This window comes from Eufriesea mexicana, unplaced genomic scaffold (assembly GCF_001483705.2).
Source record: "Eufriesea mexicana isolate 0111107269 unplaced genomic scaffold, ASM148370v2 scaffold1482, whole genome shotgun sequence".
Lineage (NCBI taxonomy): Eukaryota > Metazoa > Arthropoda > Insecta > Hymenoptera > Apidae > Eufriesea > Eufriesea mexicana.
In genome coordinates, this window is record NW_016909634.1 from 2,105,074 (window position 1) to 2,122,587 (window position 17,514).

The window sequence follows — 17,514 nt, forward strand, 5'->3', positions numbered from 1 at the left end:
ACGCAGCGAGGAAGAATAAAATTCCTGCTAGAAGGAACCAGCACAGCACTTGTCCGAAAACTTTATACCATAAAGCCAACTCGACTAACTTTGTTATGCTACTCTATCATATATCATATCTTCCAGTAGACGACTCTCAGTATCATGAATCATGCGTTCGCCAGGATGACAATTGGCCTCCTTGCTTACATTTCTGTATGAACCTGTCTGTGTCATAGGCTTCCTTTGCTAACCTCTAAAGCTATAATTTCCAGTTTTTCAAAATCCACGTCCTTTAAACTCCAAACCTCTGAACTGAACTCTCAAACTCTGCTCGAGGAATAGTGTTCTCCATCTTATTTGATTGAAATGCTCAGCAACAGCAGGATCATGTAACAAGACCTGTAATTCGGGGTTAGATGACATAACCATTCCAAGCTGAACCTGGAATGAGCTTAGATTGACAGCAATTTTGTCTCTGCCTATGTCATAAGTCTTTGTCTCTAACCTCTGATGCCTGAATTTTCAATTTCACGAAATTCCATATCCTTTAAACTCCAAACCTTTGAACTGAACTCTCAAACTCTGCTTGAAGAATAGTGTGTTCCATCTTATTGGATCAGGATGACTGCTATCGTGTAATAGGACATGTCATTCATGTCCAGATTACGTCAAAGGGGACAAGTATTGGGAAGAGATGAGGTTGAGCTAGGAATTGCCTATTGACAGTGATAGTGTTTCTAATAATTGTTTAGATGGTTGACAGATGTGTGTAAGACGTCTCAGACTACCTTAATTTTATTAAATCCTATCAGAAATAGGGTGGACTATCTTAGACCATAAATCATCAAGCGAATTCATACCAGTAAATTATCAGGAGGCTTCTCTAACTTGCATCCAGAATGTAGTCTCCTTACACTTGCTTACATACTCCTAATTACCTTCTCTTTCATCCTCTCCCAGCTATATGAGAGAATTTCGGCAATAGGATTATCGTAAAGCATCGATCACAGGGTTGTCAAGCCATCATGACAGCTTCTGTCCATTAACTCATTCGAGTAGATCGTTCGAGTCCTCCCTAGCCTAGACCAAGAGACAATTACACCCAAGCCTACATCCTGCTACATACTCCTACATTGACAAGCTCAGAATCTCACAGGAGGACATCCTGTTCAGCCATAACTATCAATTCAAGTTGTCTCCAAATCCATAACGTACAATATTCCGATTCCGAGTACAAACATAAACAACTCGATGAGGGTGTTGTAGCTCTGGACTAACTTCGCATGACAGCAACTCCCAGTAGAGAAGCAAAGGGGTGAAGATAGGATGGAAAAATCGAAAGCATCCAAATAGTCAGAGAACGAAGCATGGTATCCATTAGCAGACGACAGGAGGCTCGTGAAGCAGGGAACAAGGGCGGGGAGGTTGCGGGGGTGTGTAACCGCAGCAGTGGCAGGGTTAAAAGCAACAGGCAGCCAATCAATAACCGTCCTTCAGCCTGGGCTACGACTTCACTAACTTCGCAACGTGCCGTGATGCCAGCGATGATCATGCCATGGAAGCGAGGATTCCATGGTGTCTTCGGGGATTTTCAAGGATCTTTGAACTCTCTCGAAAGGATGAAACTTGCAAGTTGACAGATGGGGCTTCCGAATGCAGAGGGAGACAATTTCTACCTAATCTATTATCTGAAATCTGAATAGTCATCTGTGATAAATCAGGGGTTGACGTTACTTGGAGATCGTTTGAGAATGTTTCATGAAAGAGTTACTATCGTGCTTCTCGATGCATGATGTAAATATGTATTGTACATACAAGCATAGTATATTACAATGGCGTCATTGTAAATGGGGTTGCTGACGAATCGTACGTGGATCAGGACCTTTTTCTCAGGATGAAACATGATACTTTTCATGGTATGGAATTTTCTGAACGCAATAAATTGCCTGCTGCTCAAGATTTATTACCATAAGTTCAAATTTCTCAAGAATTATGTTCGCAAATGACGTTGCGGCAGTTCTCCTAGTGACTATAAAAGTGTTGTTTCCGAAGCAAACGTTATCCTCCATGCAGATAAAGAATGGTCGCATAAAAGTGATGCGAATCGTTCCCTTCATCGATTACCATTTTATACCGAATAAAAAACCCATAAAACGATATGAGAAGAAACATAGCTACGTTTGGAAGCTTATGAGTATCCTTGGGATCTTCACAACGCCTCCGCATTCGAAGACGCATACATCGCGTGATGCGCCGTTCGAAACCATCTCCTTCGGTTTAATAAAATTTTACGTCACTTTTGACTGTCTTATAGTTACGACTTGGCCGAATTGCGTGGAGCATTCTCTGCGTAATAACTCCCTGAAATCCATAACACCCGGGAATCTTTATACTCCAAAGAATAACACGATCCCCCGCAGAAAGTTCCTTGTTATGTTCGCAGATGGCGCGACTGAGATCTCGTCTCTGAGGAACTGTTTTCAGACGAAACGATTAATCGCGCCATCTTGGCGGGTTGGGGGTCCTGTATCGGTATCCAAGACTACCAAGAGAGACTATCCAATCTTCCAGACAACCCTGAAGGGAACCTTTCGTTCCCTTTCTCCTTATAGTCACGCGATTCCTCCCATCCCACCCTTCGTCGCAGATGTATAAGTCTGTGGAACACCCTTGCCGTGATCCCTTCGTCTTGGACACGAGGAGGTACGAGCTGAAGTTGCAATGGCCGAGAAGAGTGCGAGAGGCAGACAATTAAGGAAGTTCGTTAAACTCGACCGTGGAGGACAATAGGGCCGGCGAATTGCAGGTGCGCCGTTTCGAGTAAAACGCGATTGGGACTCGATGACACGGTTGGTGAGCTATCGATTTTCGGGCATGTCCAATGAAACGCGTCCAATATAAATTCTCCCGATAGCGTTCAACCCGAAACGGCTTCTTGGAGGCTGCCAGTCTGCTTCTAGGAATTTATAGGGAAATATTAACACCAGATCAATCGATAGGCGGGACCTAGTTCCTTCGTAATCGTCGAAGTTAGAGGTCACGTCCTTTGGGGGTTGTAGACACGATTTTATACCTGACTGAAAGCTCGAAGTTCCGAAATATAGTCTTGGGGTGTCAAAACCACGACTACATGTTCATGACACTACATATATGACTTATTAGTCTGGATAATGTATGAGAGTGTTATAGTCATGAATTAGGAAGTTGAAAATTGTATAGTGATAGCTAATGGTTACTTTGTCCAACGTGGAGACTTAGAATAGGATTATAGTCATGACTCGTGACTATTTTATAGTACTTAATTTAGTTTATAGTTTACAGGAGAAGAGCGAGGGATAATTGTTTAGTGCTTTGAATAGTTTTTGGTGTTACTGGAACAAAATTATATTATTGAGGATTTATAGTCATAGTTTTTCTCAAACGTAAAACCCTATTGCGAGTTGAAAGTTTAAAATGAGTTTTTGAAAAGTTTTTAATGGGAATATTAGAATTGTGGATATAGCTGCATTTAGGATGCAGTTTGAAGTCTTATGGATTGAAACATTGAAGAAAAAGTTATAGTCGTCAATTTGGGGATTGAAAATTATATAGGTATCACGAATTATCCTTGATATAAACTTCCGTCAAGAACATGGAATCTTTAAATATCTTATAAGGAAATTATAGTCTTTTTAAACTACTGACTATTACGTAGCAGAAGTTTCTTTTAAATTTGTAAGAGAAAATTATTCGTTGCGTAGATCCTTAGTTCTACAACTGTAGTTCATGCAGGTGTTATGGACACCTCACTAGCCTTCCAATCCTATGAAAACATAAAACTTAAACTATAGATCACTATATTCTAAATATTACGATGCACTGTTATAGTCACAGCTTTACGAGAACCTAAGATATAATTATGTTTGATGAGTTGTAGCATTAAGTAATGTAGTTATAGTCCCTGATTATGGAGCTCAAAATCGCAGCGAAGTATTATACGTATGACTATTCTTTCATGTAATTGTCGTTTAAAATCCTATACAGATGAAGTGATACATAAGTAGCTTATAGTCACGATAATTTCATATGATTAGCCCTAGTTCTTAATTTACTCAATTGTTCTATGCAGTAATAGTCAACTTTATATTCATGAATACGACATGTAATGCCACATGTTGAATTAGGAACCTGTAGTCACGACAACTCCATATGATAAGCCCCGATGTTTAATTTACTGCTTTGAAAAGTTGTTGCAAACAGTTATAGTCACCTTTATTTTCATAAGTAGAAAATATCAGACTAGAAGCTTATAGTCACGATAATTCCTCGTTATAAGCTCACATATTCAATTTACAAGATTGAGAAACGATTCCAGGCAATTATAGTCATCACTAAATCTATAAATACGACTAATTTTTAACGTGTAAATAATGAATTAAAAATAAAACCTTGACGAGGTGAAGAAACGTTGGTAATTTAATTGATTCGAGTCACAGAAGCAGTTAGAGTAGTGTATCGAACTGCAACTTGTAATTACTGCATTGGCTACGTAACAAAGTGCAGATACAGCATTTACATTAAACGCACCATTTCAATGACGGAATGAATTTCGTCCAATTATCAGAGCCAACTACAAACGCACATACAATTACGGAAATCGTTAAACTTTCCACGCGGATACTATGCAATTGTAAATTGCTTATCTCTTTGTTCTGAGTCACTGAAATACTCTCAGTGAACCACTTGAAACTCGCCAGACGAATAAAATTGCATTCACTCGGGCCAACAAATTAGACGAAATGCTATTTGCACGCGTTTCTGGTAAAATCCAAAGACACTAGGAGAATTTCCGCTAAAGTAAACACCACGAAGAAAATTGATACTCGAAATGGCATCAGCCGAGAACAGGAGAACATTCTTCCTTTCTCATCACTTTAATCTCTTCAGAGGAGGATAAGTCGATATTTTGAACAAAATTCGATTGGAAATACATCATCCAATGTTTCGTTTAACATGATATAAAAATAGAAATAGTCACTACTAATACCTGCCATATATCGCATAATTTAAGACTTTTAATTACGCGAAATATAAAATTCCGAGTAAAAAATTATGCAGAAATAGCGAATAATATAACATAATTATTGCAGTAATTATGTGTTCATTAAATATAACAATATTATTAAATATAACAATATATATTCATGGTATGAATAATACTTAATTTGTAACATCCACCAATTTGCAGGAAGGTCTATTATCTTTCCTAATCTGATACATGGAAATAATAAGATTCATACAAACTCACCTTATTCCGTAACTCAACAGCTTCGTGCATGCATAAATGTTTTCCACGACTTACCTGCAACAAGAAAAGGATAAAAAATTAACTAGTGTCCTGTTTTATCGACGATAAGACATGTAGTAATTGTGTACACAAGGGAGTAACTGATGGTAAAACAGGATACTTACTTGTTATCGGTAAATAGATTTCTATAGGGAACTTTCTCTATCGACGAGTCGGTAAGAAAGAATTCTGTAAATTTTCTACCCAGTGTGCACGAAAAATTACATGTCTAATTTCAAGGAAATTGTTGCAGTTTATCGATACTAGAGTGCAGCACCAAAGAGACTCCTTCTAAAGTGAGAATAAATTTCAATAAAAGGAGACATGGAAATGCACGCTTTAGTTTCCTTTCCGTTCTCTATCACGTGTCATTTGTACACCTGTTTTATTACATCCATTATATTTTCTTTCGTGCGTGTTTTATTACTTTTGCCAGCCATAACCATAAAATTTCCTCCATCATAAACCACGCTAGACAAGTCCAACGAGGGGTTGCTAACGAAATATATAGTGCTGAGAACATTAATCCGTCATACAGACAGGGCAGCGATTGCTGGAAAAACTCAATTCAGGAGCAAAATGACGTTTAGACACGCGTATATCTGTTCCTTAAAATTGAACAAAATCATACGTATAACAGAAAATAAATTAACACGAAATAAAATCTTTCGGAAAGTTTAATAGAAACGTCAATCAGACTATTCATTCCCTCTTTTTGTATTCTCGTGGTAGTTATATTTTTCCATGCTCAAAAATTACACGTGTCATGTTTTACTGGGAAATCTGGAAATGAGAGAGACGTCAAAATGGAAGAAATAAAATAAATCGTTATCAATTCCTCCACCATTATTCTCGAAATATTTAAAGTAAATTATGAATAAATGAAATTAATTACGACAAAGCTGAAAACTCGATTTAACCATTTAATTCTTTCTTATTGTAATAAAAATAATTTCACCTTATGGTAACATACAGAGTGTCCCATTTGAACATTCAAACTCAATTATTCCCTAAACTATAGTACGTTCCAAATAATATTTCAAACAAAACTTATTCTGTTTCGACAGGTATATTTTATAATTGACATATATTTTTACAATTTTTAATTTTAATCCTTATTAATATAAATTTTAATTTTAATTTTAATTTTAATCATTTGTAAATTTTAGGTGGGTGTATTTCTGAGATTTCAAGGTTACCTTGACTTTTTTAAATGGAACTGCATATTCCTTTTTACGCAGACGAATAATCCATTCCAAGATGGATTCATTGAGCTATAATAATTTGGTCTTTGAAGATCGTTTAAAATTAGAACACGAAATGAGTAATAGAACCATATATTTTGAAATTTTTACTTATGCTGTTTTCACAATTATTATCTGTAAATATTTTCAAATTCTCAGTGAAATAATATCCGAGACTAGTGTTCGCTAAATATAATCTAGGTGATAACAAAATTTTAAATAATTCCAAATTATTGAATACCGATGAATTAATTTCGTGGAGTTTGAACATGTAAATTTGTTGATAACACAATTCGGCAGTTGTGTGCTGCAATTTTGTTCGCGTTGATTGATTTTAAGGTTACATGACCTGCTTTCGGCTATCAAATTAAATTATTAACGCTATAATTTGCAATTCATCCGCTTGATTCAATCAAATACTTTTACATATTCAACGAGCAATGAAATTAAATATCTAAACCAGTTTGATATTACTACAAAATGATTTTACATTGAAAAAGAACATAAAGCTAATACTCGAAGAGAGTATTATGAAGTATTATGAAGTTTAAGAAATTTTTGACTTTTTAATTATTCTGTCGAAAAGTTTCATCGAGAACTCTCGTTGATATCCCGATCAATATCAGCATTTAAAGTTATTAAGAGAAATATCGAATTAACTTGCACAACGGAATTTGTAATTATTTTCCTGTTTTCCGTTGATTATTATCGATAAGAGGTTTTATTCCTGAATTTCCCGCTTCGCGATATTCGTTGAAACGTCGACTTCGTTTATTAAAATAATTGCAATTGATTATGTCGCGTTTTTTTCTGCAGGTATTTAAATACCTTCGATGCGGAGGAAATTTCCATTTATTTCAATTAAAAGATATATCAGACGCTGCATCGTAATTTCGCCCCGTGTCGCTGTTATTGGAAGAAAAAATAATTTCGCAAAAATTTTCGCAAAGAGATTAAACGGAGCCTTGGGGACAATATTTTCTGATGTACGTTAAAGGCTTGTAGCAAAATATTTACTCGCTGCGGCATATTCTCATAAAGCTGGGTTTAGAAATAAGAGGCATCTCGCAAGTCAGAGGAACATAAAGGGCAAAGGAGGAGATGTCAATCTCAGTGATACGAGGCTCGTCGAAGAACCACCTAATCTTCTTCCGCTCTAAATTCCTAAAGTCAAAAAGAACGTTCGACAAATTAAGAAAAATTTTTTGAAATCGGTGTAATCGAGAAAAAATTAAAAAATATTAATAAAATCGCCGTATAAAAAATTCGCAATTAACGTATAAGAGGTACGAAGATTTATAGTTATTAGAGAACGTCCTGCCGCAGGGAATGAACAACGCGAGTGAAAATTGTTCTCGGAATAAAAACTAAATCGGAAAAGGAAAGAGGGAAGAGAAAGGAAAAGAATAAATATTTTTAATTGGACGCAGTTTAAAATTTTTACAATAATCACTGGCTTAACGGGTGTAAAAAAATTCTTGCCTTTTTAATGGATGCCTGTCGCGGAGCTTAAGCACCTATTACGTTGCGGTTACATTTGGCGTTGCAAAATGTTCGCGTTTCCATACCAGTTGCCACGCGAACTTAATTGAACCAGATGCGAGGAAATTGCAAACGCAATCGCAATTGTTAGGAAAACTACGTCGTGTGGGACTTACGTGGAGCGAGACTGCGAATCCGCGATCAAAATGGCGGCCACGGGCGATTTACTTCGATCAATGGGGCGAATGGGGAAAGAAAATCGTTTCTGTTAGGTTATGGCAGGGGAAACGTTCAATTTTATGTAGTTTCGAGTTGCTTAATCGTGAATTGATTAAATGTCGTGCCAAATAGAATGCTTCGTCGTGAGTGGCAATTTAAAATTGGCGCCTTTTCGTGTTACATAACCTAACAATTCGTATTCGATTGTTGCCTAGGTTTTTAATCGTTCATAGCGTAAGTTCGTTAATTATACTAATTAAATCGTGCAGGATACTTCGAAATAAGGAACGGTTTGAAAATGGCGCGTTTTCGGGTTACATAACCTAACAAATCTGGCTTAATTCTTGCCTCCATTTTAATGTTTCGTAATGCATGGTTCTTCTGCAATGTCTTGTAAACGTATACAACGATAGTGAGTTATTTTCTGGAAATGTATAAATCAAAGTACAATTTAGTACGAGTGTTTCCTTCTTCTCCTAACTATAGGGTGTCCCAAAAGAACGTATACACACTTTAATACATTATTCTTTTTAGTTTATCTTTTATTTTCTAGATACAACCCATTTAAAATAATAGCTGATTTTAAACTAGGTTTTGAAAAACATAAATATATTTTAAAGTGCTACCATAATCTGTAATCTATCTAAATATATACTAATTTTATAATCACGCAAATTGTGTATACATTTTTTTAGGACGCCCTGTATTATTAAAGTAACCAATATCATGGTGAAATTCTGACCAAGAGCCTCTGAAAAGTAATAAATAATAAATTCACATACACAGATAAACATTTCGGATTGATTATCCTTATGTTGATAATATTTTATGTTAAATAAAAGACAGTATATTAACTCAGCACTATATAGAAATTTTCTGAGTAAATAAATATATTCCAAAATACTTCTTGAGAAATATCACATCTTCCTAACCCAAAAGAAATGAAGTTATTATATCATACCTAGCAAATGATTCCACCTGATTAATACATCACCATCCTCTGTAAATCAATTGAACAAAGAAACTCAGCTTACTAAGTAAGAAAATAACTTTGTCCATTAAAATTCAGAAGAAAACACGAATAAAATGATTCAAGTGACATGAAAGACTGAATAATATTTATACTCAGACCTCAAACTGACCTGCTTCCTTAAGAAGGAATCCTCACCTGGAACCTACCTAGACACTTAATAGTTTCAACATTCAAAGTTTCAACACCTGCAATTTTCGAATCGCAATTTTCCTATTTTAATCAACGATCCTAGTCCGAGAATAGTCATGAAAGCAGAAACGAAGTTATCCACGAAGTCCTGATTAAAAATCCAACCCACGTCTCACTGAACAGCCTTAGGCCTAGGGAACCCGAAACGTTGCTAACAGGAGGAAAAAAGTTTCCTTGAAAGGAATTGGCCACGCTCCTCGGAATCAGAGTAATGGAGGTTAAATCGAGGTCTAGCTCGAATCGATAGGTGTTCACTCGTAAAAATAGGGAGACGTCCGAGAAGGAGGAAGAGAGTTCGAAGCTGGTTGCAGAAGTTAACCTGACGGAAGGCCATCGCGAGAATTTCGCGACACGAGAAGCGTCCCCTGCGATCAATTCTTAACCGAGCGTTTACGATACACCTGTGTGTACACGCTCACCTGCTGGCAGGTTGATGACTGCCGTATAACAGGTCGATACGGAGCCGTAACTGCATTGCAGACACACCAGCCAAGCTATTCGACAAGTCGGCTGAAAGCTTCGTTTGGGGCCAACTGTTGGTCCCCTTTAGCCAATTTCGTTGCGTACTTCGAAAGCGATCAAAGAGACTTTGCGTTGGAAGAAGCCGTTCACTTTTTCGAGGAAAATAGAACTCTGGAGATTCGAGTCACTCGTGAATTTAATTGCTTCTCGGATAATAGAGACCTACTTACAATTGAATCGAATTGGTTCAAGCAAACGAAAGGATTTTAGAGATTAAATTTGGGTAAATTATTGGTAAATGTTTGGGAATAATTTGAACGTCACCAAAGGCACGTTGCGTCACTAATTAAGTTGATCTTTTGGTTTCAAGAAGAATTATAGGCTTCCAGGTTAGTCATGAATTTAATTTGACTAGAATAACAGAGAGTTAGGCCTGAGTCAGGTAAATTAAAAAGCATAATATAATTACTTTCCTTTGGTCAATTTTCTTGGATCCTTTGGATATGGACTCTGAGTCCTGGAATTGAGGAAGGTCGCTGATGTCTTGGAGGGAAAAGGAATTCTCGAGTTATTCCCTCAATTCTAGGATTCTAGTTGAAGGTAATTAATGTTTGAGGAGTATTTTGTGTAATTGAATTAAGTTGCAGCTAATTGCTGACATTTCTTGATCAGATTCCTTAGGTACCTCGTTTCCACCAGTTTCTCTTTGAATTTCTGGCTTGGAAAGTGGTAGCTGGAAGCAGTGGGCAATTGAGAATTAAATTGTTCTTTGAAAAGCAGGATTTTATTCAAAGGTAGATGAGTTAAGGTTTAAGATGCATTTTAAAGAATTAAATCGAGGTCGGTTGCTGTTTCCTTTCAGCCAGTTGCTTTATGAACTATGAACATAGTGGGCTTTTGAATTACACGTTGGTCTGGTAACGAATTCAATTATTTGTTGAACAACAGAGTCCTACTTAGAGGCAAATGCAGTGGATACAGATTTACAAAGCAGTTTTAAAAATTGAATTACAGATGTCCAATCTTGTTCACAGTTTTTGTACAATTTTGTAGTATAGTTGCAGAAGATTGATAGAATTCTATTGACTGTTTAGGAAATAGAGAGATAAACTGTTAGAGATGTAAAAGGAGAGTCTTAGAACCAAGTGCTGAAGAGTATTCTATGAAATAATTACTCCAGGTGTTGGGTAAACTTGCCTGAATGTCGTTCAGAAACCAATGGATTCAGTAAAAGAAATGCGGAAATTAAAAAATAGGAATCAATGAAAAATTGTAGTTATATTATCATCTTAATTAAAGCCTAACTTATTGAAAAGGAATGTCGACATCTCTGTACTCCTAACGATTGCATCTCTATTCCTGTGTAACCTATGGCTGGTTCGCCCAACTATTAAGGAAATAGTTGGGAAAATGTAACCTTCTGGCAACTGCAATCAACTATGTAGCCAATTCTGTAGAAGCAAGATTTCTACATCTACTAAGAGCATGAGAGTTTCTGGGATGAGCATTAGAGACCATCCAAGGCAATGCAACTCGAACAATCACTGGAACTATTCGAGCTACCAAACCTACCAGATTTATGGATCAATGAACTTGCTGAAACACAAGAGCCTCTTCACTATCCTATATTCATTATGAAACGCTGCTGAAATTAATACGTAATCTCCCAGGAGCTTCTGAAGTACTCACAGATATCAGCTCCTTTCCAAAACGCAAATGATGCGTCATAAACTATTCTAGAACTTGGATAGGTTGGGACAAATATGTTTCACACATTTTAGACAATATTGAAGGTATGTCGTGGGTGCCAAAGGATGAAGGCACTATTTAGTGTTAATACAAGTTTTATTAGGCAAGAGGAGGCTGGTACAGAGGATATGGTGCCTGTCTTCGAAAAGCTCTGTCACACACTTTAGTTTCTGTCCTAAACTGTTTCTGCCAGGGCCTAGCCCAAGCGTTCGAGGTGGTTCGCGAGTCATGGAGTGCTGGGCGAAAAGACATGCACCAGGCGCCTATTGACTCGGGACCCTCGTTGTCTCTAGGCGTGGAAACAATATCTAGGTTTTTCTTTTTCGCATCGACGGATGCGTTCCTACAATATATTAGATAATATATATAGAAATATTAGAATAATTAATATATTAGATAATACATGATTAAAACGAATATGACCCTGGAAGAATGTCAAGAGTATTAGGTAAGGCTAGATTAGGTTAGGTTTGCGACATAGGACGAAAGTGTTCACGTGTAAGGGATGTTTATGACAAAATCGACTGCGAAAAACGAGCGAAGATTTAGGGATATATGAATCCTGAGTGTTTGAAGCACCTACCATAATGAATAGGGATTAAATAGGGATTAAATAGAATATTAAATAGAGGTATAACGATGCGAACGAGTCAGTGAGTATTTAGACTTCACTGTTTTAAAGTCAGTATTGAAAGTCAGTTTTAAATCAGAAGTTTCAGAAGTCTGTTGTTGGAAACTTGTTAGAACGCTCTATAGTTACCATTATATTACTGTTGGATGCTATTTTACAGCGAGTGTAAGGAAACACTTGGGCCTACTTGGCTGATGATGGATAATAAACAGCAGCCTCGTGATCAGATCAAATTTTGAGGCTGATATCTGGAGTACACGTGAAAGAACAAGTGACCGCGAGTAAGGATTGTATAAACGGAATGTTTATGAGTGATCGAGAAATAAAGCCTGCGTATGAAAAAGGTTTAAACAAGGGTTAGCAATTTAAGCAAGTTAGGTTTAATAAAATAAGTAAGCTTTAATACGGTAAGTTAGGTTTAAATAAGTAAGTAAGGCTAGGTTTCAATAAGGGTGCAAGGACTGTGCCTTCTTTCCTCGAACGCACAGTACTTGGCGCATATAATAACCAAGCGTCTAGGTGCCATCGTGTGTTACTTGAGGTACGAAGTCGGCAATATGACATTTCCTGACGTCTAATAATAGCGCCAAAAATGTATTTCAAGTATTAACGCATGTGTTACCGTCTACTCACTATGCAGTCCTCACATCTAATCGGGATTCTTTCATTTGGCGCCAGTAGAACTGACTCATCACTTGCTCGTGATACCAACATGGTATCACCGGTATTTGCCCCATAGTTTTCGCGTGATACCAACGTGGTGCCACCGAACAGCATGGTGTTAAATTGTACAGGGTGAAACGCACACATGACGTCCTATCACCGCCACCTGACTCAGTATACTAGCTTAATTAGACATTCAATTTGTTAAGTTTAATTAAACTTTACACAGTTTTATTAGTTACCATGTACCTTTATTATTTATACAATGCACGTGCTCCTAATTGACTGGGACAGAGCGACTGACGTTGATGCGTAGGGCAGTGCCTCGTAAAAACAAAAGAATCGTCACTACGTTATTAGGTTTAACACTCATCAATAGATGGCGTGGTTGTCTTGAAACTATTATGATATTTCCTACACAATGACATGACAAGTCGGTCTCTAACAGTTACCAACAGAAAGGCTGAAAAATGTCAAGGCCTCTAACAGGGATCAGATGTCCAATCATTAGAACCCCGTGGCACCTGTTGAAGATTCCTCTCAAGGATATCGAGAGGTTGCACCAGCTCCTGTTATTTATCTCCTATCGACTCTCAATGACCTGTCTGTGGTGCAGATGGCTCGAATTAATTTCCCAAACGAGTAGGTTAGCTCGGGCTGCTGTTATCAGGTCCAACGATGAAACGCGCTGATGGAAGCTCCACTCGATGATTTACCCACGCGACCAGTTCAAATGTTTAATCAACGCTCATTTTGTGTCGTTCGATGACCATTCGTTATTACAGTAACCGCTAATTACACTGCAGAAGAGCTGAACCTCTTGTCCACCCATTTGACAAGTCATTAGATGACGCGCTGGCTGAACCACGTAAAACTAGTTTCCATCGAACAGGGCTACGGTGAATAAGGTCAAAACGAGTCTACTTCGTTAGCGAACATAAACGAACCGCTGTTCCACGAGGTCATTGATGAATGAACGATGATCAACTCGAGTTGGGATGTCATTGGATCGAATGACTTCGGGTGGTCTCTCTGATCCCTGGACTTGGAAGCTCTGTAAGCCTTTATTGCGAGAAACTAATCGCATCTCCTTGATTTGAGTGACTGTCATGAATGACGACTGCGAGTTCTGTGTTTGGTCTTCGTTTGGTTTCGGGATAGAGGGTATTTGTTTGAAAATTACGTGGTTATCGATTTGACGATTTGACATGAGCTTCTGTTTGTGCTTCAGGGATCATTTATTCCTTACTTAATGAGATTATGAAAGTGCTAAGAATAGTATTAAAATTAATAGGATGTTACAGATTTTTAATTTAATGATTTCTAATAATTTTAATAATAATTTTTATTCTATTATTTATAATAATAATAATTTTTAATTTAATTTTCTCTGATTTGCTGAAATAAAATTTTCGTCTTCTGTTTCTTCATTTGTATTGTGTCATATTATAAAAATATACAAATGTCAATTATCAATCTTTGTTTCTATACTATGAAAATTGTAAAAGTATGGTTGTATAATGTACACGGTGGACCAAACGAAAGACAACGATTTTAATTCTTTAATTTTGTTTAATCAATTAACCTGGAATTTAATTACTTAACAAAAGAGGAAAGAAGATTCCTTCATTTTTGAAACATTCTTTTTCCATTATCAAAACAGTATAATAATTTTGTTATTTATTAAGATTTTATAATATTTACTTGTATAGTTTTTCGTTTCGCGAAATCATGTGATTTTAATTCAGATATTATTCTAATATTGTTTATCGAAGCTTGAAATACAGGAATCAAATTTATAAAACACATGACATCGTAAAATATTAATATTGTATATTTCAATAAAAATTTCATATTTTTTAGAATTTTTAAGTCAAACTCAAGCTATCGAGATCCTAACGATATCGATATACCGAATTATTGCTATTTCAATAATGTTGCAGACCCACACACTTACCAATATCTCAATGATACTACCGATACGTCGATATACCATTATTCGTATCAAACAATCCATATCTTAACTATACTACGTACATGTCGAATTACTAATAACATTTCGATATTTATGGTCTGCGTCGATAACGTTATCATTAGCAGAACCTCTAGTCGCATATGTACACGTCTATTCGCCTTAACGTGTTTCTCGTTTGACTGATGCCCTGTATCGATTTCACCACGTTAATTGCACCTGTCCGGCCAACGACATTAAACACGACAGCAAAACTGCGCACCGTTTAAACCCAGGAATTAATTGGCACCGCGGTGGATCTGTCCATTGCGGCTGAATTCATTCCGTGCCACGTCCATCCTGACGTGCTCTCCCATTTTACTTATTTCCTCTCTCTTCCCCTCCCTTTCTCTCTCTGTCATTCTCTCTCGTGTGAGAACCGCAATAACGAAATTACGATTAATTAAGGAACAAATAATCGCGATCATGAATTTACGAGACTGCTTATGAATTACACTTCTCGAACTTAGTGCAATAAATGTATCTATAGTCCATCCAAAGAGACGAGATACCAATGTTTTCATTAACATCTGCCTGATCAGTTAAGTGGTCTGCAAATATTGGCCTACTTTCTTGAGTTGTTTCCAAAATATAATACTAAACAAAAATTTGTTCGTTATATTCCCAAATATAAAAATAAAAAATTTTTAAAACACGTGTTCGGGGTAGGTGTAAAAGTTATTTTTGTTTATATTATTCAATTTTTCAATGGCCACCCGGTAGAAGGTAATTTGCTCGTTCGCAGGAAAATGGTAGTCGATTGAGGAATGTTTCTTTTCACATATGATAGTGAAAACGAAAAATCTATTGATTATTTTTCCAAATAAAATAATAAAAAATTTTTAGAACACGTGTTTGGGTTAAGTATCAAAGTTATTCTTGTTTATATGATTCAGTATTTTAATGGCCACCCTGTATAAGGTGATTCTTTCGCTGATAGGAAAATGGTGGTTGTTTAAGGGATGTTTCTTCTCACACATAATACTGAAAACAAAAATCCTACTGATTATATTTCCAAATAAAGTAATTAAAATTTTTAGAGTCTTAATGTTTGGGTTAATATAAAAGTCATTTCTGTTTATATTATTCAGTCTTTCAATGGTCACCCTGTAGAATTCGCTCGCTGACAGAAAAATGGTGGACATTTATGGGGTGTTGCTTTTCACACATAATACTGAAAGCGAAAAAGCTATTGATTATATCTCCAAATAAAATAATAAACAATTTAAAAAGCACGTGTTTGTAAAAGTTATTTTTGTTTATGTCACATTTAGTTTGCAGTGACCAGCAATCACTTTGTGTATGTAAACAAGTGTCACGTCGTTATATAAACGCAGACATACAGTTTGTTTGTTGAATCAACTTGTTTCGAGAGTCGATAGTAAATAATTGCTTTTTAAATATACAGATCTATAATACTTTATGTCCAGAGATTCAACCAGTTCTGATGATACCAGTTCAATGACTGTACAAGTTCCTATATGACCAATTTGATAACGAAAAATAATCTATTCTGTACAATATACTAATTGAGGTCTGTTTATTTCAGTTTAAGGGTTGCACGAATTTTCTGTTCCAGTGTTAAAAAAACATTATGCCTCAATTGTTTATTTCAGTTTAAGGGTTGCACGAATTTTCTGTTCCAGTGTTAAAAAAACATTATGCCTCATAAATATTCCATTCATGATGGTCTTAGAAGGTTGTATCCTTTCTAGGGCATTAGATAGTCTAACTATAATGCAGACTGACCCCTAATTATGCAACACCCCCAGATACTGTTAATAGTGGCTGGGATTGTCGTGACTGGAAGTGATTCAAGTCACATGATCGCATTCCAGTCATTCGAATTCGACCTAAGGATATACACATATACACACATCCTAGAACATTAAATGACTCTTTCAAGAACAGCACTAGTCCTTCAAGCTCGGATCGTAAACTCACCACGTCCTTAACATACATTTCAGCATGCTTTCAATCAATCATGAATATTCAGTAACCAGTATAACATGATTCCTAATTTCTACTCTGAGCTATGTTAATGATTGTCAGAATTTGGAATGTTGAAATGACCAATTAGACTTCTGACTGCACAGAAAGATCATAGTGTGTCGTTGACAGAATATAATTTAAATCTACTCACTGCTGTGAATATCAATATGAAGGAATTTAGAGAAGTTTGGGTAAACTGAGAAAATAACTATCACACTGTTAATAAAAGAATTAAAATTTAATACATCTGTAGGATACCAAAAGAAATCGCGAATCGGCTATTGCCAACGAAAACAAATTGTAAACCGATCGATATCTTCTAGAAGCAAATCGAAAAGTTATTCTATATAACAAAATTAAGTTGCGCGACTCCTCTACGGGGAGGTGAAGCTTAGGTTAAGGAAAGCATAAAAGCATGGTCCTTGGCAACCAAAACAGAGTCCTTGGAAATCGGTCGTGACCAGCACAAGCGTGAGTCGCTTGGTGTTGGAAAGAGAGTTTTAAAAGAGTGCGTCTTCGTGTGTTTTCGTT

At 36.4% G+C, this 17,514-nt stretch overlaps 1 protein-coding gene across 1 annotated transcript in view; it reads right to left on the reverse strand.

Annotated features, from left to right (window-relative positions):
* Positions 1-258: 258 nt before the first annotated feature.
* The window catches only part of LOC108548275 (uncharacterized), a 175,452-nt gene continuing 158,196 nt past the window's right edge, over positions 259-17,514 (reverse strand). The window contains exon 4 of the mRNA XM_017901126.1: positions 259-496. Within this exon, the coding sequence (XP_017756615.1) occupies positions 259-496 (238 nt within the window). The remainder of the gene's footprint in view (positions 497-17,514) is intronic.